The sequence below is a fragment of the Haemorhous mexicanus genome, chromosome 3 (assembly GCF_027477595.1).
Source record: "Haemorhous mexicanus isolate bHaeMex1 chromosome 3, bHaeMex1.pri, whole genome shotgun sequence".
NCBI classification, from domain to species: Eukaryota; Metazoa; Chordata; class Aves; order Passeriformes; family Fringillidae; genus Haemorhous; species Haemorhous mexicanus.
Window position 1 is genome coordinate 2,429,043 of NC_082343.1, and position 26,946 is coordinate 2,455,988.

General features: G+C 39.3%; 1 protein-coding gene across 11 annotated transcripts in view; it reads left to right on the forward strand.

The window, feature by feature from the left end:
* The window catches only part of USP34 (ubiquitin specific peptidase 34), a 113,843-nt gene that overhangs the window by 74,811 nt on the left and 12,086 nt on the right, over window positions 1-26,946 (forward strand). For 6 of the 11 annotated variants that reach the window (XM_059840496.1, XM_059840502.1, XM_059840500.1 and 3 more), the window contains exons 38-68: window positions 210-362; window positions 1,420-1,524; window positions 2,008-2,063; window positions 2,156-2,276; window positions 3,508-3,691; window positions 7,114-7,277; window positions 8,282-8,347; window positions 9,653-9,799; window positions 9,894-9,950; window positions 10,047-10,124; window positions 10,801-10,895; window positions 11,784-11,956; window positions 12,552-12,705; window positions 13,439-13,517; window positions 14,375-14,428; window positions 14,525-14,620; window positions 15,539-15,603; window positions 15,700-15,775; window positions 15,873-15,920; window positions 16,281-16,412; window positions 17,515-17,595; window positions 18,698-18,783; window positions 20,208-20,376; window positions 20,459-20,533; window positions 21,054-21,205; window positions 21,605-21,653; window positions 21,745-21,849; window positions 21,971-22,015; window positions 23,003-23,107; window positions 24,997-25,144; window positions 26,103-26,737. In XM_059840496.1, coding sequence (XP_059696479.1) covers window positions 210-362; window positions 1,420-1,524; window positions 2,008-2,063; window positions 2,156-2,276; window positions 3,508-3,691; window positions 7,114-7,277; window positions 8,282-8,347; window positions 9,653-9,799; window positions 9,894-9,950; window positions 10,047-10,124; window positions 10,801-10,895; window positions 11,784-11,956; window positions 12,552-12,705; window positions 13,439-13,517; window positions 14,375-14,428; window positions 14,525-14,620; window positions 15,539-15,603; window positions 15,700-15,775; window positions 15,873-15,920; window positions 16,281-16,412; window positions 17,515-17,595; window positions 18,698-18,783; window positions 20,208-20,376; window positions 20,459-20,533; window positions 21,054-21,205; window positions 21,605-21,653; window positions 21,745-21,849; window positions 21,971-22,015; window positions 23,003-23,107; window positions 24,997-25,144; window positions 26,103-26,737 — 3,753 coding nt within the window. The remainder of the gene's footprint in view (window positions 1-209; window positions 363-1,419; window positions 1,525-2,007; window positions 2,064-2,155; window positions 2,277-3,507; window positions 3,692-7,113; window positions 7,278-8,281; window positions 8,348-9,652; window positions 9,800-9,893; window positions 9,951-10,046; window positions 10,125-10,800; window positions 10,896-11,783; window positions 11,957-12,551; window positions 12,706-13,438; window positions 13,518-14,374; window positions 14,429-14,524; window positions 14,621-15,538; window positions 15,604-15,699; window positions 15,776-15,872; window positions 15,921-16,280; window positions 16,413-17,514; window positions 17,596-18,697; window positions 18,784-20,207; window positions 20,377-20,458; window positions 20,534-21,053; window positions 21,206-21,604; window positions 21,654-21,744; window positions 21,850-21,970; window positions 22,016-23,002; window positions 23,108-24,996; window positions 25,145-26,102; window positions 26,738-26,946) is intronic. The other 5 variants (XM_059840501.1, XM_059840504.1, XM_059840507.1 and 2 more) reach the window with 2 other exon arrangements.

Here is a 26,946-nt window from a genome sequence, read left to right on the forward strand (position 1 = left end):
ATCTTTTTAATGAGAATAGTATAAATTGCATTTTTCTGTGAGCAGTTTAAATGCACCTTATTTGTAATCCCTCTTTTAGAAGGACACATTCAACCCTGATAACCTCTTAGATATTGTGAGAGGAATTGATGTACCTATGAAAGAAAAACAAAAGAAAAAAATCCTCCAGAGGATGTGTGTAATCATGTTAATTTCATTCTTTTTCCTAGACTGCAGTTCGCCACGAGTCCTGCAATGGTTTGTACAAATTGTCTCTCTCTGGCCTGGATGGGGGAGACTCCATCAATCGTTCCTTTCTGCTGCTGGCTGCATCAACCCTGCTCAAATTTCTCCCTGATGCTCAAGCTCTGAAACCAGTTAGGGTAAGAATTTAAAAACTGACAAGACTTCCTCAAAGATCAATTTTAAATTAATGTCAAAAAGTAAAAAATTTAAAATAAATACAAAAAAAATAATATTAAAAAGTAAAAAATAAAACTAATATTAAAAAGTAAAATATAAAACTATAATATATAAAATATATAATTTAATATAATCTTCAATAATTTATATTATATAAAATATAATAATGAATATACTATACTATAATATAATATACGATACTATAATATAAAATAATATTAATATACTATAATATAATGTTATATAATATATACTGTACTATATACTATACAATATACAGTATAATATATAATGTAATATAAATAAGGATTTATGTCCTTAACTATATAATATATAATATTATATATTTTATACTATAATATAAAAATATAAAATATAAAAACTAAACATGGTAGCACATTATTGCTGTGTCTGACACACTCTTTCAGATACACAGAGATATGAAGGCTTCTGGTTTAGATGGTTCCAGAAATTTTCTAAAAATGGTTAAACTGTGGCACTGGAGTAATTTCCAGCTTGGCTGTGCCTGGAGAAATGCAGGACAGCTTTTGGAAAGTGCTCTTGTTTTTAAATTTCAATGTCCATGTACACAGATATTTTAAAAAAGAGTTAAATAAAACAATCTACAGAAGATTTTGCAATATGTGTCTGCTTTTTAGGAGAGTTTAAAATCAGAGGTGTATTTACTAATTGAAATCAACCCAAGGTTTTTATGTTTTGTCCAGTCTAATCCTGAATATTTTTGTTATTTGCAGTGGGTGGAATGAACTCCACGCTATTCTACAAATCTTTTACAGGTCTGGCAGATCATCCTGACAGTTTTTCAAGAAAATTAATAAATATTGCAGAAGAAAAACAGAGCATACACTGTTACCCTTGTAAAATACATTGTTCTTATACTTACCTTGGAGGCTTGAAAAAAGTAATACCCTTGTAACACAGTTACTGGCTTCCTGTGCTGTTTTAATACAGTTATTTTGTGTTCTACTTCAGAACAAAAGCAATTTCTTTCCACAGATAGAGGATTATGAAGAGGAAGCTGTGCTGCGACCTGGGTGTAAGGAATATTTCTGGCTGCTGTGCAAACTGATTGATAACATTCATGTCAAAGATGCAACTCAGGTGGGTTTGCCTTGCATTCCTACCAATGTTTATTGCTTTTAATTTGTGTCTTCTGACATTTGTTCTTTAGAGCTGATGGACTCTGAGCAGCTCTTGGATGTTTTCCATCTCCCAGTTTACTCTGTACTTAGTAGCTCTTGAAGCTTCAGGTGGTGACTCTGTAGGGTCAAGAAAGGGGGGGTTACAACACACAAGGTGAATTTAGTTGAAGGTCACAGACATGGGAATAGTGTAATTATCTGTGGTAATTGCACTGTTGATAATTCCAGTGTGTTCCAAGGAGGAGCTAATCAAGTGTTTGATTAAAGCTGAAAGAGTTAAATTCAGTTAACAGCCACTTAGCATAAATCAGAAAACTTAGCTTAGAGCATGCCTGAAAATGAGTTTTAATTGTCTCTGTTTTTCTGTGTGCAGTAATAACATTCCTCCAAAAGGAGTCCATCATTCTTTCCCATTTGTTTTCTTTTCTTTCTTTTGACTCAGACAACCCTGCTCGATCTGGATGCTCTGGCCAGACACCTCGCTGACTGCATTCGGAGGTGAGCCTTGCCCCCAGCATGTCCCTTGCAGTGTGCAGTGTCACTGGGGCAGAGCTGTGACATTCCTTCTGTCCCTGTGTGTGCATCTCCAGCAGGGAGATCCTGGACCACCAGGATGGGAACATCGAGGACGATGGGCTCACGGGGCTGCTCCGCCTCGCCACCAGCGTCATCAAGCACAAACCACCTTTCAAATTCTCCCGGGAGGGCCAGGTGAGGAGCACACTGCAGCACCTCTGAGAGATCCAAACTGGGCCTTTCCCTCCACATTTTGATTGCAGGGCTCAATAAATGAAAGTTTGTTGTATTTCTAGCCTTAGGATGATGGACAAACCCACACGTATTCCTTTATTAGCAAGCAGCACATGCAGTTCCTTCCCTTGCTGTGTAATTCCAGGGTAGAATTCTTCCAAGATAGAATTGTTCCATCCCTCAAATTTATCTACTTTCATTTCTTATCTTAAAATGTTTTTCTGTTGATCAGCATTAACTGGTTTAAGTCCTTAACAACAGCTAATTTTGACCAGATCCTGGGCAGACCAATCTAAAAGTAACAACAGTGTCAGAGATCTGTTACAAGATTGTTGCATTCATTCCACCCCTGCTTGTGAGGTGCAAAAGTGGTGAAGCAGGGGAAGTTTGCTAAAAAACTATTTTATTTGTATTCAAACTGTTTATTTATAGTAAAGCTATTTAATTTGTATTAAAACTATTTATTTTATCTTTGGAACTGCATTGTCTTAAAAAAAGCAAATTGTGTGTAAAAAAAAATTTTAGATTGATTCTTTTTTTATAGACTCTACAGAACTTATTATTGGGCCTTTTCAGCTGAAGAGTAGGCCCTGGTGTCTAATGATGTTGTTTATATCTTGTCTGTTTATTCTGTTGCCATAAAATGGCCCTGAAGGTAATTTGATTGCCCAAATGTGACATTGCTGACAGCATTTGAACAGACTGCTTCTGTTGTTCTGCTGGATAAGTGTATTTAACTTAGGGAGAGCTTGCAGATGAAATGAGAGTAAGAATTCAATTCACAGAATGCAGTGTGGAGGAGGATGTGGAAATTAAAATAGAGGTATGCAAAGAAAGGTCAGGTTTATGTAGCTTGGGTGTATGGAAAGCTTAAGAAAAGCTTGAGAAACTAGTCCTGAAAGTTACTGAGAATCCATGTCTGGTTTGTCAGGTTATCAATCATCAAACCAGTCATATTTTGTGATTCTTTTCCACGTGGTATGTTCCTCTTTAGACTATAATGTGGTTACAGTGCCCTTTATGCAGTATGAGTTGTTGAAATTTGTGATTCAGAACTTGTACTCAAGTCAGAAACTTCTGCATGGTAGAGGTCCAGAAAGTCTACAGAAGTTCCTAGAAAATTGTTGCTATATGGTTCATGTTTTAAGAATGCATTCAGGCTGCTCAGTGTGCCAGTTTGACTGTTTTCCAGGAGTTTCTGAGGGACATCTTCAACCTCCTGTTCTTGCTGCCCAGTCTGAAGGACAGACAACAGCCCAAGTGCAAGTCCCACTCCTCCAGGGCTGCTGCTTATGACTTGCTGGTGGAAATGGTGAAAGGCTCAGTGGAAAACTACAGGCTGCTGCACAACTGGGTCATGGCACAGCACATGCAGTGTAAGAACCTCTGGAGTGTTTGTGGCCACTAACTCTGCTCTGGGAATTCACTTCATAGCTCTGCTGTTTATCCCCTGTCACCTGGAGCAGTGTCACACAAGTGTTGGCATCTTTTGCTCACCTACCAATGAAATCCCATCATAATTTCCATGTCACCTGTTCTTAAATGTGATTATGTGGAGTGTGTGCTCCTGTTAAATGACAGGTACCCATGGGTAGCACTGGGTTTTACATGGTTCATCCTCTTGTGCTGGGTTTTAAATTCCCCTTTTCCTTTCTGACATGAGCCATGGAATATTTCTACATAAACCAAAGTGAAGAAACCACATGGAATTGGAGTTCTGAGCAGCCCTGGCATGTTTTCAGAGCCTCTGGTAGTTGACTTCAGTCTGAACCCAGATATCTGCATCAAGCAGTTCTGCTGTGCCTCTTGGCTTCCATGCTTCCTGCCTGTTGGAAGCACAGTTCCTGTGTATAATATGGAAATCACCAGCATTTCTAGCTAATTAATATTTTATCTTTGGTTTGCAAATCCTCATTATGCATTTTTAGCTTTAGCTAGATTTCCTTTCACATGCCCAGTTAAAATTGCTCTAACCTGAGGTTCTGTAATTTATTAGAATCTGTGGAATTGATTTTAGTGCCTTACAATTCAGCAAGTAAAGAGAGATCTGATCATAATAATGCTTTGTGTTCTAGTCTCTTGTGCCTGGGGCCTTCCAAGGTCTCCTGTGTACAGAAGAAATATTATGAAGAATATATTTTATGAAAATATTGGGTATTTATGTTTGTTATGAGCACATTATCTGCTGCTGAGGTTGTCTCTGTCCCTCCAGGTGCAATCATTTGTTTTTAACAATCAGTGTTTTCCTCACTTCAAGTCTCAGTAATTCCTCTGTAACATTTACCACAGTTGTTATTGCTTCCAAACACTCTTCCCTAGATTTGTTCATCCCAAGTTCTCCAGAGCCATCTGCTCTGTGCTCCTGCTCCATATCCAGCATTTCTCACTTGCATAAATGTTAATTTTATTACAACTGCCACAGTGCTGTTGTCCCTGTGATGTGCACCCAGCCCAGGACTTGTGAAACCTCATTTGTTTAAGGGTTTGTTATTCCACTGTTGTGATCCAAAGATGATTGAAACTGGGCTTTTCCACTTTGTTATCCCTGTAATCTTACTAGTCTTCAAAAATCTTGGTCTTAGGCCTATCCCTCCGTCCTTCTTAGGAGAAACATTAGGGGAGAGAGTAGTAATTTCCATCCTGGCTTTGGTTTTAAATGTGGTTTTTTGGCAGGCAGGGCTCCCAGTTCATTCAGGTTGATCTCACTGAAGAGTGGGTTTAGGTATCTTCAGTTGTTCATAACATTTCTTGCAGCATTTTGGACTTTTGCTTCTTTAAAGACTGATAAAACCCTTCAGTTCAAAGAGTAGGTGCTTCACTTTCCAGCAAGTCAGAGATCATGTCTGGTGTTATCAGTGGAGCATCCTCAGAAGGTGGAATATAAAGAAATGCATGGTCATTCTGAGAGGAAAAAATTCAGCTTTAGTTTGCTTAAAATAGAATGTGAACATGGCAAGTTTGGTTTCAAGTTTCCCCATCTCTTCCTGAGAAAAAGCTGGTTTCTATAACAACAGTGAGGAATAAAGAAGATAGACATCAAGGAGCCTCAAATTTGCCTTTCTAGTTGAGATCCATATGGAGAAGGAAAAATTTTATTCCACAAATGAAGTCAGTCACTTAAAAAATCCCAGGGTGGGGAACACAAGGTCATCCTGAGAAAGTCCTTGTCAAATTCCTGAATGCTCTTTGTCAGATGGAAGGAGGTGGAAGATCCTCCCAGCTGCTCTGTGAAGTACAGAGGAGTCAACTGATTGCTTTGCAATTAGAGCTTGATGAGCTCTAGGCAGGGAGAGATGCTGAGCCCTTACATCAGAAAGGCTGAATTAGGATGCTCTCATTTAGGGATTGCAGTCAAGGCAGGGAATTCTGGATTATTCTGCCAGGCTAATGACCTCCTTTAGGAGGTGAAATGTGCAGGGGAGCTTTGTTTCAACTGGCTGACCAGCCCAGGTAACCTGAGGTCACAGCACTGAGGTTTGCTCAAACAGGAGAATTCAACCTCTTTTCTTCCCTCCTTGGAGCTTCAGGGCTAATAGCTGTTTTGGTGCCAGTGCCAAAATGAAGATTACAGCTATTATTTGTTGTGCAACAGAAAGTCTCGAGTGTCTGGTCTCTGAAGATGTGAGGATGCCAGATATTTCCTGAATTTCTGTCTGATAGCATGGACTGAGAAGAATCCCTAATGAGTCTTTCATCTGTGACAAAATAATTGAGGATTTAAAGTTCAAGTCTCGAACCCCACATAGCTTTTATGGATTGTAAAATAAATCCAGATTATTTCTGGGGATTCTTTTTCCTCTTTACCTGAACATATACCTCAGCAGAGGCACTGAATTATTTGTGGGACACTGTGCTTTCAGAGAATGACATCTTTGAGGATGAGTAGCAAGCTGGGTGCTTGCAGGGGTCTGTGTCCAATTTCTGGGATAGCAGGGAGGATTGTCTAAGCTGGTTCCATCTTCCTGACTGGCAGATGAGAAGAACTTTGCCATTCTTCTGCTTTCTTGGCAGCCATGTCAGAACAAGGCTCATGAAAGAGTCACTCAGCCCTGCCAAACTTGTCTGGTGCCTCCCTGTGTAAGAAATCCATCTCTACATCTGGTATGAAATTCAGAGCACTAGAAAGCTTAGAGGAAAAGAAAATGGCTTTTTCAGTCTGATTCACTTGACATTTGGAGAGCACAGAGAGCCCCTTGCAGCCCAGAGTGGTGTTGCAGGAAGGCTGCTGCTCTTTCCAAAGATTTTAAAGATTTTCCTGAGGAATATATAATCCATTTTCTCAAAGATCAGGCACAGTCTGGCTCATGCCTGTAAATGTACTGTCACCATGATATTCCCTGAAAAATCCCTTAGCCAGAAATTCTTCTCCTGGGAAGCTGAGAAGCCTCAGAAAAGAAAGAAAACAATAATTATCTGATAGTTTGGGAATGTGCTTTGGAGATTTTTTTACCAACAGGTGCCTCTTTCATTGGTTCCATGTGAATTGTTTTTAATTCATGACCAATCTCCATCAGCTGTGTTGGACTCTGAGGAGTCAGTCACGAGCTCTCATTCTTGTCCAACCTTCTGATGTGTCCTCTCTCTTTCTGTAGCATAGTTTTAGTATAGCATTTCTTTTAATTTAATATCATAAAATAATAAATCAGCCTTTTGAGAGCTTGGAGTCAGATTCTCATCTCACCTCGTCCTGTGCGTTTTATTTTATTTGAAATTTTATGAGTGTGAACATCAAGCTTTTCACTGTATTTGTATTTTTGCCAATTTTACTCTGCACTGACTGTTTTCCTGCCTTCCACAGCTTCCCATGCCCCTTACAAGTGGGATTACTGGCCCCACGATGACGTTCGTGCTGAGTGCAGGTTTGTGGGCTTAACCAACCTGGGAGCCACGTGTTACTTGGCCTCCACTATTCAGCAGCTCTACATGATCCCAGAGGCCAGACAAGCAATTTTCACTGCAAAGGTGAGTGGGGGGCTTGGGTGGAAATTCACATTCAGAATCCGTGCAAATGCTGAAAAAATACAGATTGCCTTCTAAGACTTCCATCTAGATAAAGAGAATTTCTTCAGGGTCTGGTTTGCTTTTTGTGTACTTGGATGCTTTTGCTGGTGTCTGAAGAGATTTTTTTCTTAAATATTTAATGTGGTAGGTTCTTAAGGTGGCAGTGAAATAAAATGTTGTAAAAGTCATATTTCTGTTGCCTTCAAGTAGCTTGATTCAGGTTTGGGTTTATGTGAATTGTCTGTTGTTTGTTAACTGCTGATTTGTCATTTTGTTAAGAAATGTTTTTCCATGAATGTTTATAAAGTCCCAGAGCACGTTATCTTGTGCTACCAGAATTACAGCAGGCCCTGTAATTACCATACTTTGGTTGACATCCAGAGATGCAATATTATCACTTTTATCTCTTGATTGTGAGAGAGAAAATATCATTTTGGTCCCTGACATCAGCAGGGCACACAGACTGTGTGAAACACCCTAACTGGCAGTGACCTCATCAATTTATCTTCTTGTTCATTGCTGGTACTTGTCATGTAACTTCTGGATTTGCCATTTATAAATGCAAATAAAAAGCTAAATAAGAGAAGCTGCTGGTCTGCACAGGAATTGCATTATGGAGAGGGCTGTTCAGAGCCCTCACAACATCTGGGAATTAAAAAAAAATATTCCAAAACCACTAATATTTTCTAATACTTCCCCAAAAGCTCCTACCTGCAATAAAAATTTTTAGAAAGTAGAGTTATTTTATTCTCAGGTTTAATGTTGACATGCCAAAAAAAGTGTAAAATAAGTATAAAAATTCCAAAAAGCAGCTAATAGACTGTGTGTTCCTGTACACAATCATTTTTCTTAATGATCCATTATAAAGTAATTGGGTTTTTATTTGGATATTGCATCTGTTTAATGTATGTTTTTGGATAATAATAAGCAAAAAGATCAAGTCTCCTTTCATTAATTTCTGATAGTATTCAGAAGATATGAAACACAAGACCACTCTGCTGGAACTCCAGAAGATGTTTACATACCTAATGGTAGGTGTGAAAGAGGGTATTGTGGAAATTGTCCTATTTTAGAGGTTCTTTGTATGGTTCAGGTGAATCAGTGAATTACAGAGGTGTTGGGGAGGTGGTGATAAAATAAAATTCATTAGTTTTATTATTTGCATTTTCCTTGCTCCAATATTTAAAGATTAATCCATTGAAATGCAGCAAAATTTTGAAATTTCAGGACCAAACAAAATTCCAGCAGTTCCCTGGTGTTCACTGGTGTTAAAACACTGAAACAATTCTGAAATAATGAAAAAAAAACTGAGAAGAGTTGAGTGTCTTGACACTGGTCTAGTGTAAGAAATTCACAACCACTTTGAAGACAGATGGAGTAAAGAATCTTGACTTGTAATGCCTCCCATGAATCATAGAAATTATTAAATTAGGTGTTCATTAAGCAGAAAATAACATAGGAACAGAAAGTCATAGCAAGACTTACCATTGAGGTCTTGGAGAAAACCTTTTTTTCTGTAAAAAGCAATATTTTATTTTTTCTATAAAAGGCAATATTTTATTTTTTCTGTAAAAGGCAATATTTTATTATTTCTATAAAAGGCAATATTTTATTATTTCTATAAAAGGCAATATTTTTTTCTGTAAAAGGCAATATTTTATTTTTTCTGTAAAAGGCAATATTTTATTTTTTCTATAAAAGGCAATTTTTATCTTTTCTATAAAAGGCAATATGTACAGGAGGTGCTGTCCTGTTGTACATCCTTAAAAGAGAACAGAGTGAGTGAGTCCTGCATTCCCAGTGTGCAAGGCAGTGGATGGGGATGGATTCTAAAGAATTGCTTTGTACTGCACATTTTTCTCTCTGGCTGAACACATCCTGTTGAAAACTAGCTGAAAACAGAGGAGTCTGAATGAGAATTGAGCACTTGGCAAGATTTAAGTCAGCAATGTCCAGAAATACATAAATCCAAGCTGATGTTCTCACATTTTGTGTTGTGTCTGAGCAGACATGCAGAAAGTGCATGTTACATCTTCAGCCAAGATATTTTATTTTAATGATTCATTTTATTAATGAATTATTTATTAATATTTCCTAAATATTTTGATACTTTTTGACTAATGATATTTTACTCACTGGTATCATGATAATGATTATTAGTTAGTTAAAAACTGCTTTGCATTTCAGCAGAAACATTTAAACATTTAGGAAATTATTGTATGTAAAAATTATCTTTTTAAAAGCAGATGCTCATATATGTGTGTGGTGCATCTGTGTTACTCGAAAAGAAAAAGATTTGGGTTGATTTGGTGTTGTTTGGTATCTTTTCTCCAAAGGAAAGTGAATGTAAGGCCTACAACCCAAGGCCTTTCTGTAAAACCTACACCATGGACAAGCAGCCCTTGAACACTGGAGAGCAGAAGGACATGACTGAGTTCTTCACTGACCTCATAACAAAAATAGAGGAAATGTCTCCAGAACTGGTGAGTTATTAAGAGAGGGAGCAAAAGGGAGCTTGAGAACTCAGGGATTTGCTCAGATTTCCTTGACAGAATGTATTTATTCTTTCATTCCTAGAAAAACACAGTGAAAAGTTTGTTTGGAGGTGTTATCACAAACAACGTCGTTTCTTTGGTAAGTGCTCCTTCTCTAACCTGATCTTTTAAAGACAATTATTTCCTAACTTCTCAAAAATAGTGATTGCATTGCTTTTCTCTTGCCTTGGTTCAGGACTGTGAGCATGTGAGTCAGACAGCTGAGGAGTTCTACACAGTGAGGTGCCAGGTGGCAGACATGAAGAATATTTATGTGAGTAATGCCAGGCTGAGGTGAAGCTCAGATCTCAGCTCCACAGGGCACAAAACACTGCCACACACTCAAAGGTGTCAGTGCTTTTTGTCTGCCCTCCAGTTTTGGGGTGTTTTGAGGTTGATGGTATGAGGTAATTTAGTTTCAGCTTTCCACTGCTGTGTGCCCTCAGCTGGAGCCAGCAGTAGTCACTGGCTGTTGTTTTACAGTCAATAATCACTATTTACTTGTTTTAAACATGCTGTGGTCATTTTATATGAGATCTGTAAGTGTCAAAAGATTTAACATTTGCAAGTACTACTGGTAATGAAATGAATTTAAGGCTTACACCAGCATAATTCTGTGTTTTCAAGCTTTTTAAACAACCCTTATTCCCCAGTTGAATTTTGAATTTAACAAATTTGAATTCTTGGAATATTGAGTACCATTTTTAAGAGCTGGTTCCTTAATTCTGTATATGGGTTAGGAACTGTTTTGCCTGTCAAGCTCTTCTCTTAGTTCAGGTGTGTGCTCTTCTGTAAAAGATTTTGGGGCTTTATTTTAATAACTTAGGGAAATGTTAATTAAACTGAAAGTAAGATTGAAAGGGAGGGGTTTGGAAAGCAGGCCATGTAAGCACAAGATATAAATGTCCCAGATAAATGTAACCTCCTTTTTTGTTTTTTTTTCCATGTAGGAATCTCTTGATGAAGTGACAATTAAAGACACCTTGGAAGGTGACAACATGTACACGTGTTCTCACTGTGGGAAGAAAGTGCGGGCTGAGAAAAGGTGTGGCCAGGAAGAAATAAATATTCCTGATTTTTTTTTCAGTAAATCCCTGGAATTCCCTTGGGAGTAACAGGAATCCTTCAGATGGAGCAGGACTGATCCCTGTGCAAACCAGAAATTAGAAGGAAATCAAATTTCCAAAACAGAGAATCCAAAGTAGCTTAGCAAAAGACACAGGAAAATGTTCATGACCTTTTAAATTAAAAAACCCAGAAATGAGTACCTTTGGAAACATTACTCCTGGGTTTAAAATCCTAAATGCTTTCAGAGGTTGGTTGGTTACTCATTGTGCAGGATAATTGCTTAGGTTTTATGTCACCCTGAATTTCTTAATTAGAATTTGTAGTTTTAAAATTTTTTCCATGTTTTGTAAAGTCTGCTTATAAAGTAAATTAAAATTTTATGTTGTCTTGGTATTGGAGCTAAGAAATTCCTTGGTTAGAGTTGGAAAATCTTGTTGTTATAAATGACATAGGTGAGAGAGTAACTTACTTGAAAATCATTATTGGAAATTTGCTGAGATTTTATGCAGGAGATGTTCTGCCTCTGTCTTTTGGAAGATGGTAACTCCCTGCAGTGAGGGGATTTGCATTGTTGAATTCATTCATGGCTTATTTTATGAACTATTTTAGAAAGCTGGTTCCTGCCATGTGAGTAAATTTGCTGTTTCTTCCAAGGTACAAAGACAGCCTGAACAGAATTGTTTAATGGGCTGAACTTGACCTTCCTGCTGCCACTCAGTCTGCCCTGCTCTGGGGCACTGAATTTTATATTTATGTCTTGGCAACAGATCTCCAGTGTTACACTTGAAATAAATGTTTAAAATCTGTGAAAATCCAGTTCACCCATGTAAGCTTTTGTAAATCATGTTTATTTGTGATCCTCCAGGGCATGTTTTAAGAAACTACCTCGTATCTTAAGCTTCAACACCATGAGATACACCTTTAATATGGTGACCATGATGAAGGAGAAAGTCAACACCCATTTTTCATTCCCTTTACGTTTGGATATGACACCCTACACTGAAGATTTCCTCATGGGGAAAAACGACAGGAAAGAAGGTTTGCTCTTCAAATGGATTCAGCAAGCTTTGCCTCTCTGTCTGTGTTACACACTGTGTGTTAATTTGTGTATTCACTTCCTGTGTAGAGAACAGAAGCAAATAAAATCAAACATAGCTTTAATCAACCTATATTCCCTATATTCCCAAAGGCACACACTGTATTTCACATTAGAAAAATGGCCAATTTTTGGTTTCAAATATTTTTTTAATTTGAATTACTCTTATATTTTTTCATAAAGTATGAGAGGAATTGCAAATAATTGCATCCAGTTTGTTGCTAATGTTGAAGTTTGGGTGTTAGGAAATAACTGATTAAATATGGTATTGAATTCTTTCAGGTTTTAAGGAAGATGGTGGTGTTTTAGTTTATTGCATTGTTTAGTTTATCTTTTTTATTTTCTTCCCTAAAGAACTGTTCTTCCTGCTCCTATATTTTTTGCCTGAGAGCCCCTTAATTTAAAATGTATAGCAATTTGGAGGGAGGAGGTTTACATTTTCCATTTCAGGGGAGGCTCCTGCCTTCCTTAGCAAACACCTGTCTTTAAACCCAAGACAGGAAATAACTGATGAAATATGGTGTTGAATTCTTTCAGGTTTTAAGGAAGATGGTGGATATCTGAAGGAAACTGAGAGTTATGAGTATGACCTGATTGGTGTGACAGTTCACACAGGAACAGCAGATGGGGGCCATTACTACAGTTTCATCAGGGACATTGTCAATCCTCATGCTTACAAAAACAACAAGTGGTGAGCTGGGCCTTTTCTGTTCCTTTATTTTGAATAACTAAAGCTTAGGTGCAGTTCCATAGGGGATACATCCTGTAGGTTCCTCTGGAAAGCACAGCATGTTGCAATTGATAGCTGGAAGGTTTGATTGATTTATTGGCCTACAGATCAGTATTCAGGAGGGTTTTGTGGTCCCTCAAACACAGAGCTGGCAGGGGATGCTGTGCTGGCCTCCCCACAGCCAGGGATTGCTTCCTGATGGGACTAGACTGGAATTACTGCAGTACAAAAGATTTCCTTGATTGTCCTGCCTGAAATCTGCTTGGTACTCTGGATGAGGATCCAGCTCCAGTTCTGGCTGGAGAATTTGGGAAAGGGGAGGGCCATGGGCATGGGAAGGAGGAGGGAGACAGAAGAAAGCAGGGAGCACTGCCTGCTGGTTTTGGATGGGGTATCTCCATTTCTCACTGGAGCCCTGGCATGGGAGGTAAGGGTTCCTTTCTTCCTGTGCTCCAGAGCATTTCTGAAACAGCATCAGCTCATGACCTAATCCCTGCCCCAGTGGGGATCCCAGAGGTGCCTCCTTGTTTGCTGTTGTTGGAAGGAAGTCACTTTGGGACCAGATTTTCATTTGCTGGCATCTAAACAAGACATTAGAAATGAGTAGGAATATTTCATTCTGAGGAATTTTGGAGGCTTTATTTGCCCCTGGAGATGAGCAGCAGTTGTTTGAAAGCCTCTTCCTGCCTTGCAGGTACCTTTTCAATGATGCTGAAGTTAAACCCTTCGACTCTGCCCAGCTTGCTTCTGAATGCTTTGGAGGAGAAATGACTGTAAGTTGTCACCTGAATTTTTGTCATGTTCAACTCTTCCAGTCTCTGTTACAACCTCTTACAACCCAGCTCTTTGTATCAGCCTTTAAAAGGAAGCTCTCAGAAACACAGCACAGGTATTACCAAGAAGCAAAGTTAATTAGTGAAGTGTCTCTCCAAACAAGAGGTATTTCTGTACTAGATCTGGTTTTTATCATACCATTTATTCAGGGATAAAAAAGTGAGTCTGGAGCTGATTTAGGAATCCTTGCTTGGGCTGGCTGCTTAGCTCAGACAATTGATGAAGGAATCATTACTTCAAGCTTAGGTGTATTCTGGGAAAAAAAAGAGCATTTTGGTCTTTGTCTATGCCTTGTATTGCTGCCTGTATTAATAATTTTTACCCTTTATTAATGCAAACAACAGTCAGATGTTGTCAGGTTGTGCCTGAATTGATCATTATTTACAGCTGTGTACAGGATTAAAGCACATTATAGATAACACAGTATCTCACTAAAGCAGTCCTGGACATCAGACAACTTCTCTTGTCTGGGAAGGACAATATGCTGAAATAAAACAAAAAATCCTTTGTTTGGCACATAGATAAAATACCTTTAGATGCCTCTAAAGAAGAGGTGTCAGGGAGATGGATGAGCCAGGAAATTGCTTGGGATGGAGGCAGAGTATTGCATGGTAGCTTTGAAAATTCAGAAGAGGCCAGAGAAGAAAAAAAGAAACAAGATTGCTTTGAGCAAGAACTAAATTGTCAGCAACCCTCACAAATATCATGAAAGAAATGTGCAAGTGAACTATCACAAACTGTTAGAAACTGAGCATTAAAAAGCTTGTAATTAATGGCTTTGCTTTCTTCTTGACAGACAAAAACTTATGATTCTGTTACTGATAAGTTTATGGACTTCTCCTTTGAAAAGGTAATTTCTCTTCCAAACCTTTATGGTGTGATTATATTTCTGATTTCATGATTTCTCTCTCAAAGCAAAAATTATACAGATGTTTTTTTCTCCAAGACACACAGTGCTTACATGCTGTTTTATAAACGGATGGAGCCAGAGGAGGAAAATGGCAAAGACTACAAATTTGATGTTTCATCAGAATTGCTGGAGGTACAAGTTGATTTGTTTTAACACCAATTTTAAAACACTCTAGGAGGCCCTAAACACATCAGAAATCTGAATAAACATAGGAAAGCAAAAATAATTTAAAGCACTAAGGTGGCAGTCCTTTCATTTTGCTGTCTTCCTTAGGAGATGGTTGTGGGACAGGAAGGGAATTGGGATTTACATTTGATGTGAATTTTAGATGTTTTCTCATTCTGTCCTGTATATGGGATAAATCCCTTTTTGCCACCTGGAAAATTTTGTGTCCCTGCTCCCTCTGGCCAAAGTGTTGCTTCAGCATCTGCCACATTTTAGGTTCTTAATTGAAATTGTCTCTCCATTCCTAGCCAGCAAATCAGATCATGCTTTTATCCTTCTTGATCTTCAAAATACTAATAGATTTTTATCAGAATTAAATGGTTAAACTGTATTGCTGTGAGAATCACTATGAATTGATGTGATCAAAAGAAACACTTTGGAGAGAGGAACAGGGGACATGACAGAAATCCTGTTCTGCTTTAATGATGGAGATTCAAATCTTACTCTGTAGGAATTTATCAGAAGTTCTCAGAGCTCATCAAACTTTGGGTTAGATTTCAGCTGTGATTCTTTTTAAACTTGTTCTCAAAATTTTAGCCCAAAACTCTGAATAATTAAGTTGTAAAAATGAGGCCACAGAAGGAGGAGAAGGTTTGAAGCTCTGTTCTGCAGTCCCATGGCGGGCACAACCAATACTCCCTGTAGTATGAATAAAACTGCTTTGAGCCAATTCATTAAACTAAAGAAAATGCTTTCAGAAATAGTTTTTCATACAGAACAATCTTGTGGCTTTTAGCCTTGGAATCGTTTAAATATTTTTAAAATCATGCTTAAGTAGTGAAGTAAACTGCTTTCTTGTATCTGATGGTAGCATTTTTTCTTCAGTGGATATGGCATGATAACATGCAGTTCCTTCAAGACAAGAACATTTTTGAACATACATATTTTGGGTAAGTTTTTCTTTAAAAATGTAATATTAATGCTTCTTTTCTTCTTGCAGATTATCATTGTTTATTTTAATTAACAAATCAAATTACTGACTCTAGGTTTATGTGGCAGTTGTGTAGTAGCATCCCAAGTACACTACCAGATCCCAAAGCAGTTTCTCTGATGACAGCAAAGGTAAGGATTTCCAAAGAATCTCATCTTCTCTTAACTATTTCCTTGTCTACATTTGAATTCATGCATTCTAAATTAATGGTTCCATTTTTTTTTCCAGTTAAGCACTTCCTTTGTACTAGAGACATTTATTCATTCAAAGGAAAAGGTATTCCATTTACTTGTAAATTCTCATTAAGTAGCTGCATGAATCTAGTGAAAAGCAGATCTGTACTTTCCATTTTAAAAGTGGGGTTTTGAGCTGTGAAATTACTAAATATGGTGCAAAGTTAATGTTTAGAGTGTCATTTACCACATTTATAGTGAGAATGCACAGTGGAATATAATGTGGATGTAGAAGTGTATGGACTGGTATTATCCATAGGTGCAATGTATTATTAATTCATAAAATGTTTATTGTTTATAATTCTTAAGATGTGGTGCTTTACTGAACCATTTAAAAGTGTTTAAAGATGATGCTGAAATTCATTATTTGAAGTTACAGTTTTTCCTGTATTTCTTTTCACAGCCTACAATGCTTCAGTGGATTGAACTGTTAACAAAACAGTTTAATAACAGTCAGGCAGCTTGTGAAGTAAGTGACTTAGGAACTCAGCAAAGTACAAACCAACTTTCTATATATTGTTTAACTTTCCTGGAGGTTCGTATCCCTGGAATATTTTGGACTATGAACTGCTGTATTTGGTATATTTGTGCTCTGTGAGATGAAATTAGTCCTCTCTGATTACTGCAGATCCTGGGGAATGACTTAACTTTTATTTGCAGAAATCTCTGTTGAGACCACAGGCCAAAATCATTTTGTCACTGGAGTAAGAGAGAGCCAGTGTCACAAACTCTTTATTTGATTGATTTTTATGTAGTGACTTGTGTAGTGAAGACCTGCTTAAATTAACTCACACAAGAGACATGGAAAGACAAAGAATTTGCTGTGGTCTTGCTGAAAGCAGTTTTGAGATACTGAAGAAAAGTTTTGGGAGTGTTTCTGTGATAATTTAAATGTGCAAGGAGCCCAGCATAGACTGTGTCCTGCCTTAGACTTTATTCAGTAGAAAGGAGTTAAATCCATGTTGCTTTTATAAATTGATTCAAAGTTGATAAATGATGTGACATTCAGTATTGGGGTGTACAGTTATCTCAGTGGGGTGTAGTAGTAGAGAGTACTCAAGTGCAATTAAAAGTAAGAACACTGATTCTTCATTTTAAACTGTCTTTCCTTGTGACTCAAACCAAATTCTGGGAGTGAGAAGACAGAGCTGTGTTATTTGCTGAGTCTGACTTGGAATGAGTCATTCTCTGTTAGTTTTATACTTCTTGGGTCTCTGGAGGCTGTGAGGCTTTCCCACATGTTAAATTGTAAGAGAGATCTGACTTGGGAAGCTCTGTTTAATCCTATCACTCTTCTACAAGATTCTGCAGGTTGTGCTTTTTTGAAAGCATAGTTTTTATGCTGTTGACATCACTTTGCAGGATAAGTGTGTTCTTCAGTAATTTTCTAATGGCATGCAGAGCACAGGGATGAGAAGATACCAGATATAAATTTATATTGCTATTTACTGCTATTGATCTTTATTTCTTTATTCCTTCATGCACAGAAGACATTTTAGATTTCCCTTGGATTAAAACTTGCCTATTCCTTAATAATAGTAACATCGATTTCTCTTCAGACTTTATTATCATGCAAAAAAGAAGATTGGACTAGAGCAAGTGTGGAACAAAACTAACACAGTATGTATCTTCTGCAGTGGTTTTTGGATCGTATGGCTGATGATGATTGGTGGCCAATGCAGATTCTAATAAAGTGTCCCAATCAGATTGTGAGGCAGGTAAGAAAAAAGTTCCTTTCCAAGTCAGGTGACTGCTTGAGCCGTGACCAGAAACTGCCAGCTCTGGTGGCTGTGACTCTGCCAGTGGCAGTGAATTCCTGTCCTTGTCTGCAGATGTTTGGCCATGGGAGTGTTACTGTTTGAAACAGCCCCAGCATGGCTGTACAGGCAGCATCACTAAATCACAGTAGATGCAAATTAAGGTTTCTGTGACTCCCTCTTGATCTCTACAAATCTGAACACTTTACGTTAAAAAAAATGGGTTTTTTCTGTATTAATTCAACAATAGTTCATCAAGCTCCACCATCAGAAAACAAAAAAAACCCAAACTGTTTACATTCAGTACTCCTCAAAGCTCCAATTTGAAACTTCTGTAGGAAATTTTTGTGGGTAGAGGTAATTTTACAATATTATGCCACAAAGCTTTGTTAATACCCTTTTCTGGAAATACTTAAAAACAAACCCCCTATATTAATAGCATAGTAGCATTTGGACATTCACAAATTTAACTATCACTTACAAGTGTATTTCTTTGCAAGTTGTTCAGGTATAAACTTTAACAGTTACTTTATGTCACCTGAATTCCTCAGTTGAATTTCTGGCTATTAAAGTGATATTTTCATGCAGACCTATACATAGTTTTTGGATGCAATGCATCAGTAAAAGAATATATTTCATGGGAAAAGTCTGTGTAAGGTAGGCAAGGTCTTCTCATGAATGCTTTACAAAATAAAAATTACTGGAAGCAATTTCCTTCAAATTTTCACATGAATTCCTATGAGCCAGCAGCAAAATTAAAAAACATCTTGCCAAAAGTACCAAAATGTTTCAGACAGTAGAGACAGAAGGAAACAAGTTAGAGTCATGTTTCAGTGCACACCAATAATAAAAGCTGGGTTTAGGGTTCCTCTGTGAGATCTGTTCATAAAAACCAGGTTTGGCTCTTCTGTTAAAATACAATCTCAGGTTTGTTTTTGAAACTTTGAACTGTGAGGAGCTGGCAGTGGGACTTGGGGACAGAATATTCTCTGCTTAGGAGTGACACATTGCCCTTTGTGTGAAGGAATGAGGGTGTGCAGCTCATTCCCTTCTCTGCTTGCAGATGTTCCAGCGCTTGTGTATCCACGTGATCCAGAGGCTGAGGCCAGTGCATGCTCACCTTTATCTGCAGCCAGGAATGGAAGACTGGTAAAATAAACCTCCTGCCAAGTGCTGTTCATTGCTGCAGCTGCTTTTATTGATCAGTCACTCAAAACAGCCATGTAAAGCTGAAGTAGTGCTAATTGTTCTTCATTATTCTGCCCAAACTGCTCTGATTTATTTAAAAGTACCAGTAGGGTTGCAAAGGGCAGTGTCACATGGTTTGAAACATTTGCTCCCTTAGAGTGGGTTTGCAGCATGGTCTTTGTTTTTCCTGTCACTTGGATACTACATCTCACTGGTCAGACTTGAGAATCCTTCTGTGAATTGGATCTGGAGGCACAAAGGTGGAAGTTTTTATTTGTACATCCTGTAAAAGAGTTTGGAGATCAGAGGTTAATCCTATAACTAAATCACAAGTTTTGGCAAAGAGGAGGAAGAGCCCTCTTGGATTCTCCTTTGCTCTGCTTATTATCAAGAAAACTGTCACTTTTATCTCCAATTACAAGATACTTAAACTCTTTTTGATACATGATGAGAAGAAAAAAAATGGTTTTTCTTTCACCTCTTGTGTTAAAGTTGTGATTGTGATAATAAATTTTCCTCAGAGCGAAAATGGCAGAGTTAGTAATAACTTTGCTGCCATATCAAAATTCAGGACATGAAGATTTAATTTTCATGGCAAAAAGCAGAATTTAATTTGCTTTGGAAGCCTTACTTGTGTCTGTGACTTGGTTTTGTTCAGTGACAAGGTCCAACCTTGAGCAGGTTTCTGGGGCTGAAATTCTCATTAAGTAGCTACATGAATCTAGTGAAAATAGACCACATCTTCAGCCAGCCTACCTGTTGCATTTGTAAATACAATTTTGCTTGTGCAAAGTTTCAATGTGAAAGTCAGTTGATTAGATACTTACCTGGTTTGGTTCATGCAAGTTGCTGAAGTTGTTTGCAATAAGAACAGGGTAATGCAAAGGCCTTTGCAATGAAGGCACAGATCTGCACTTTCCATTTTAGAAGTGAGATTTTGAGCTGGAAAATGACCATTTATGATGCAAAGTTAATGTTGAGAGTGTCTGAGGCTGAAGGTGGATGTTCTCTGCCTTGCCAGGGTGCTCTTGTGTTCAGGAGGGTGCCTCGCCTCGGTTCCATAGCTGTAATTACATTCCCATTAAATTCAACAAGCAAATCAAGAGGATGATTTTAAGTAGAAGATCCCCAATACTGTCGGGAGAGTTCTTTTCCTGAGCAGCATCTTGGTTCACAACCCCAATTTGCTGAACTCTTCAGCATTTCAAGTGCCTGGTGCTCCCTCGGGTTGGGCTGCTTGTTACCCAGGCTGTGGATACGGGGTGAGAGATCCGAGAGCAGGACAGAGGAGGAGTTTTGGTGAACTCCTCCCTTTGCACTGGCTCAGGATGGCTGTGTGCTGTGTGCTGTGTGTACCATGCCCACGCTGGCTGTCCTTGCTGCAGCTCTGATGACATGGACGGGCCCGTGGAGGACATTGGGAGCCGCTCGTGCGTGACGCGCTTCGTGAAGACGCTGCTGTCCATCATGGAGCACGGCGTCAAGCCCCACAGCAAGCACCTCACCGAGTACTTCGCCTTCCTCTACGAGTTTGCCAAAATGGGAGAGGAGGAGGTGGGTGTGGCCTGGCTTTGGGCAGGTGCTGCTGCCTGTGCACAAATGGATTTTGGAGTAATCCCATGCCTGCATTTTTCAGAGCCAGTTCTTGCTCTCTCTGCAAGCCATATCCACCATGGTCCACTTCTACATGGGAACCAAAGGGCCTGAGAATGTAAGTGGAGTATTTGATGGAACAGGAACTGTTCTGTGATCATTACTGATGTGTCTTGAATCATCTTTCAGCTGTTACATTAAAATTGCTTCACTTCCACAATTTTTTCCAAAGTTTAAGTGAATATAATAATTAAAAAAATATGTTGAATTGACTGTTATTGTTTAGTATAGAAATAGGCACTGAGTAAAAGCAATTAAAATTGCCCTTTACTTGATACTAATGGTAATGCTATTAACAATTGAGTACTTACTCCTATTGTACAACTTAGCTTCTTAAATTTGCCTGCTCTTTTTGATAAATAGACCTCATCCTCAGCCAGCCTACCTCTTGCATTTGTAAATAGAATTTTGCTTGTGCAAAGTGAATGTTTCAATGTGAAAGTCAGTTGATTAGGTACTTATCTGGTTTGGTTCATGCAAGTTGATGAAGTTATTTGCTATAAAGGACAGGGTAATGCAAAGGCCTTTGAAATGAAGGCACAAAATGTCCACACTGAAGTTCTCTTGTCTTTCCTTAGCCCCAGGTGGAAGTGCTTTCTGAGGAAGAAGGGGAGGAAGAGGAGGAAGAGGAAGATATCCTTTCTTTAGCAGAAGAGAAATACAGGCCTGCTGCTCTTGAAAAGATGATTGCCCTGATTGCTCTTCTGGTGGAACAGTCTCGCTCAGAAAGGCAAGAGCTCCTGAAAAAACAAAATCAGTTTAGATTTTATAGTTCAGAAAGGAGTCAGAGCTTTTATGGGTTTGTCTGAGGGTTTTATTGTGGGCTTTTTTAACAGCATAAATAAGCTTGTATATGAGCCCATTATATTTTTAATAACTTAAAAAGGGACTGTCATTGTTGACCAAATGAAAGACTTGGGTTAAATACATGAACACATTCAATTGCCCACATTTGGTTTTCTTTTGTTATCTCAGTCAAGTACAGCTTTATTTTTTGTTGTTCAGTTTTACATCAGCACCTTTATTGTCTCTTGTGATACTGAAGAATATGAACTGACACCGAGTCCTGAGTGTCTCCCTAACCATAAGCATGGCTGAAGTAAAATCATCATTTTCTTCTGTGTTTTAGGCATTTGACCTTGTCACAAAACGACATGGCAGCACTGACAGGAGGAAAGGTAATCAAGTTAAAAATGACTGCTAGAGCCTCCCAAGCCCTCTGTGGGGTGTAGCTGTAGGCACTGACCTGTATCTGCTTGTTTGTTGCAGGGTTTCCCTTTTTTATTCCAACATATCCGTGATGGGATCAACATCAGGCAAACCTGCAACCTCATTTTCAGTCTGTGCCGCTACAACAATCGCCTGGCAGAGCACGTGAGTAGCAGGGGCCTGCAGCTGCTCTTTGAAATCTCCTCTGATCAGTCCCACGGGTAATTGGTGTTATTTTAATTGAATAAACACAAGGCTAATGAGTTTTGTGTGTTTTCTTTCCAAGATTGTGTCCATGCTGTTCACATCTATAGCAAAGCTGACTCCTGAGGTATGTAAACACATCACCTGTCCAGTAAATAATCTGTAGTCATAATTTCCTGGTTTAAATCACAGAAATAATCCTTTGCTCATCAAAAATCTTGCATGGAAAATGGAAGTCTTTGTGCCATTGAATGAAGTCTACTGCACTGTTTGTGGAGTTTTGTAAAACAGAAATTTGCTGTGCCACTTGGGATGAAAGTTTTATTCAAATCAAATAACATTTCTAGATTCTCCACCCATATGAGTTTCTTTTAAAAAGTTGGTAACATTGAAGTATTGTGTGCAAGAATAAGTGGAGATAATTACTTATTATCAGACTCCTCAAGACTTGGAGCACTGTTTTGCAGTTCTGTGCTGGCAAACACATTTCTCATTCAGAGTAAATTCCTGCCCTGGTAATAACAGAAATACTGAGAGTTCCAAATGGATTCCAGATGCAAAATATATAATTATAGTTGTAACCACTTTATTGAAATGTTGTTGAAAGCTGGATGAGTCTTGGCACTGTAAAACCTCAAAATGAGATGCTTTTGGATAAACTTCCCAGGATCCGTATTCCATGTTATGTAAATACATCAAAATTATAACTTATCTGAGCTAGTGATATAAACCATGATAAATTGGTGAATTCTTCAACAGGGGACAGCTTGATTCTTTCCTTTTTCCAGAGCAATGTCTATATTTCCTGTAATAAATGCATCCTTACATACCTATGTACATAGATATATATATATATATATTTCCTGTAACTTCTAGACTGATCCTGTCTCATGTGATCCTGTTGCTTTGCACTGGCTGTAACCAGTGGCTTCATTTATAGCTATATGTGGATTATGTACAGATTAAGTAGAAAAGGATTAAAGTATTTTAAATGTTCATGTCTGAAGTTCACAGAAATCTTACAGACATTGGGATTTTTTAAAAATACTCTTTAAAAAAAAATGGATGAAATTAAATAGATGAATTGGGTATTTTTCCCTTTTCTGCATTCCAGGCAGCCAATCCTTTTTTCAAATTGCTCACCATGCTCATGGAATTTGCTGGTGGACCTCCAGGAATGCCACCCTTTGCTTCTTACATTCTGCAGAGGATATGGGAGGTACAATATGTAAAATAAAACAGAAGCTAAATTGTCTTTCTCTTGTTGGTTCTTTTATGCCTCTTTTGCATTTTGTTGTCATCCTTCCTGCATCAGTCCCTGATTTTTTAATTATCATTTCTCTTCAGAATAAGTAGCAACAGCCAATAGACATTAAAAAGTTCTATTGTAACTTAATGGCTCTTCCAGTTTAACTTCAAATTTTACTTTAATGAGAAATTAATTGATTCATAATAAGGGCCTAGAATGCTTTTTCTAGACAAATCCCACATTGTTTTCTGTTATCCTTTTGCAAGGCCTTTTGTAAAATGTTTCAACACCCATCATTTGGTTGTGGGGTTTTTTGGCCTTTATGTACAGATTCCTTGAAAATTCATTTGGTGTTTTTGGTTCTCTGTAAAATGTCCATTAACACTTTTAATGCATTAAATAGTGCCAGACTGAGTCTGCTGGATAATTGCTGTGTGCAGGACCAACCCTGCATGTGTTTCCAAATGAGAGAGACTTTTTAACCAAGTTGGCACGGGGATGAATTCCTTTTTCTGAGCCACTGAAGGTTTCTCTTCACCTGCTGCTCTGAGTTCCCAGTACAATTCACTGTCTTCATTCCTGGCTGAGAACAGCATGGCCAGCCTGGAGACTGCTGAGGAGCAGCTCATTCCCTTTAATTCCCTTTAAAAATGGGGCTGGAGCACTGTGGGAGGGAACTGGATTGCTGTTCCAAAGGGTTTCCTCTGCTCAGGAGCAGCTGTAGGATCACAAGAGATGTGATGGATGAGCTGTAGCTGCTGCACCTCAGGTCAAGGGAGTTCAAATGGCACATCTCAAGGGGCACAGTGACACCCAGCTGGTGACACAGGTGCAGGGATGTGACACCCAGCACTGGATGCCCAGACTCGAGGTGTAGAATCTACTTTCACAGCCTCTCCAGCTTCTGGAAGTCATTAAAAGGGATTGAGCTCTGCAGACGCTGAGAAATGACTGTCTCTTTCTTGGACATTCCCTCCAGCCATTACTCAGGAAACCTGACAGAGTAATTTGTCATTTCTAAATAAAGGGAGGAGACTGTTCTTAAGGTGTTTATTTTTAAAATGAGATTAAAATTTTATAAGGAGAATTATGGTCATGTCAGCTGCTCATATTCCTCAGGTGGAGGAAGGGGAACTGGGAACAGCATCAGCAACCCAGTTACTACCTCTGGTTCCTTAGGGTAAAACTTCTTATTTGGCCACCTGGGCCTTGAGGTAGAAAGCAAGTAGTTTTTAAAAACTACTAACAGAAGAACAAATGACATTTATTGGCCTCATGTCAACAGATTTCCAGCTACACAGAGCCAGAAAAGCACAGGAAGCCTTGTTTTCTCCTTATTCTCTCAAGGTTTGCACAACAGCACTCATTGCCTTTGGAAAGGACTGGATGAATTTATTCCTTGAAACTGTATGTTCAGTAAAAAATGCAGTAGTTACCCTCAGCATGAAGCTGTATGAACATCTTTGCATATCATTTATTTTCTTTTGATGTAACTTATAAAAATACCGATTCAGTGTTGAGGCTTTGTGTTAGATATTTTTAAAAATACTTGTCTATAAAGAAAAGGTTTTTCCATCTTGGTGCTTAATATTTCAACTCTAAATATTTTATAATATGCAGAAAGAATGGGTAGAATAATTTCCTGGGCTTAGGCTGAACTTTCAAAACTCTGAACAAGGTTCAGAAGCCCAAACCAGTGAAATTTAATGAGGTTTTCTTTGTGTGCAGAGCAGCTCAGTCTGGCAGGTGCTTTGATAGCCCTAAAAAGAAATGCTGAAAGTGATTTTCGGGGTTTCTAATACAGTCAGTGCATAGTAGGAAGATTAATGTATTCCTTTTGCTTTCCCCCTCTCCTGTAGGTGATTGAGTACAACCCCTCGCAGTGCCTGGACTGGCTGGCTGTGCAAACCCCTCGCAACAAGCTGGCTCACAGCTGGGTCCTGCAGAACATGGAGAACTGGGTTGAACGTTTCCTCCTGGCACACAACTACCCTCGAGTGAGAACTTGTAAGTGGATTTTAATTGGAGAAAATTTGGCACCTCTTGCAGTGAGTTGCATGCTCCTGTGTTTGTCTTTTCTTCCTTTTCTAGTTGTTTTAGAATTGCTGGGTTTTAAAATCTTAGGATCACTGTGGTAGAGGTGTTAGCAGCTTTGATGAAAAAACTGTGTTTTCCTTTGGTACCTTGAATGATCCGTTGGTAGTTCTTAATTTTAAGTGGTTAATCTGCAAGGTCCAGGAAAACCTAAAGAAGGAAAAGGGGTAACTCCAGAGGTTTTCCATTCTGTCCATCACGTGGCTGTACAGTAGGTGGGAGGAGTACATGTTGTTCTTCTCTAGGAATCTCCAGCTGAGTCCTTTGAACTTGTGGATCAAGGAGAAGCTGTCACAGATTCCAGGGTATCCTGGCTCTCTGGTTTGTCCTGCTGGGAATCACACTGTCACATTGCCAGAGAACATTTTCAGCCTTCCCTGTGTCCATTTTTTTTAACAAAGGAGGCTCCACAGTACAGGCCCCTTGAACACCTTTACCACATTTCTGTGGCTGAGGGAGATGGGAAAGCTGGAGGTACAGCTTTGCAACAGGCTCCAGTTGTGAACATCTCCGAGGAGGTGATGACCTCTTGATTGAGCGATGGACAGCTTCACACATGGAAAACCTCTGGGATGCATTGTGTGAGGGGATCTGGGGTCGCATTCTGTGGTGGGGTGCGTTGTGTTAGCACAGGGAGAAGCAGGCAGCAGACAGGGATGTAGGTGGCACATCCCAGCACCACTTTTAACGTGCTTTGTGCCACTGTTATCCACTTGGGTTTTCTTTCTAGTGTGAATGCAGCAATACCAGCTTCTGTAAAATGCTTTGAAATCTGTAAATGGAGCACGGGGTGCAGTTGAATTGCTGTTTGCATGGCTGTTAAGCAGGTATGTCACTGTCAAAGGCGTAACAAATCTGTTTTTATTTGAAGCCGCAGCCTATCTCTTGGTGTCGCTTATTCCGAGCAATTCCTTCCGTCAGATGTTCCGATCGACGCGCTCCTTGCACATCCCCACGCGGGACCTGCCCCTCAGCCCCGACACCACAGTAGTTCTGCACCAGGTCTACAACGTGCTCCTGGGCCTGCTCTCGCGAGCCAAGCTCTACGTGGACGCCGCCGTGCACGGCACCACCAAGCTGGTGCCCTACTTCAGTTTCATGACCTACTGCTTGATCTCCAAAACCGAGAAGCTCATGTTCTCCACTTACTTCATGGACTTGTGGAACCTCTTCCAGCCGAAGCTCTCGGAGCCGGCCATCGCCACCAACCACAACAAGCAGGCCCTGCTGTCCTTCTGGTACAACGTGTGCGTGGACTGTCCCGAGAACGTGCGCCTGATCGTGCAGAACCCCGTGGTGACCAAGAACATCGCCTTCAACTACATCCTGGCCGACCACGACGACCAGGACGTGGTGCTCTTCAACCGCGGCATGCTGCCCGCCTACTACGGCATCCTGCGCCTGTGCTGCGAGCAGTCGCCCGCCTTCACCCGCCAGCTGGCCTCGCACCAGAACATCCAGTGGGCCTTCAAGAACCTCACCCCCCACGCCAGTCAGTACCCAGGGGTGAGTGACCAGTGCCACCGTGGGCCAGTCCCTCGTTCCCGTGTCCCCTCTCGCCCGGCCCCTCTTGGAACTTAACGCACCCAGTGGTGAAAGTGTTCCTGAGGGTTTCCTGCTGGAAGTAATTCCTGTCTTTAGATCCATTAGATCTTCGGGGGGGGTGGTTTGGGTTCTCCTTGCTGTGCAGCAGCTGCAGAGCTGTTGTTGTTTTC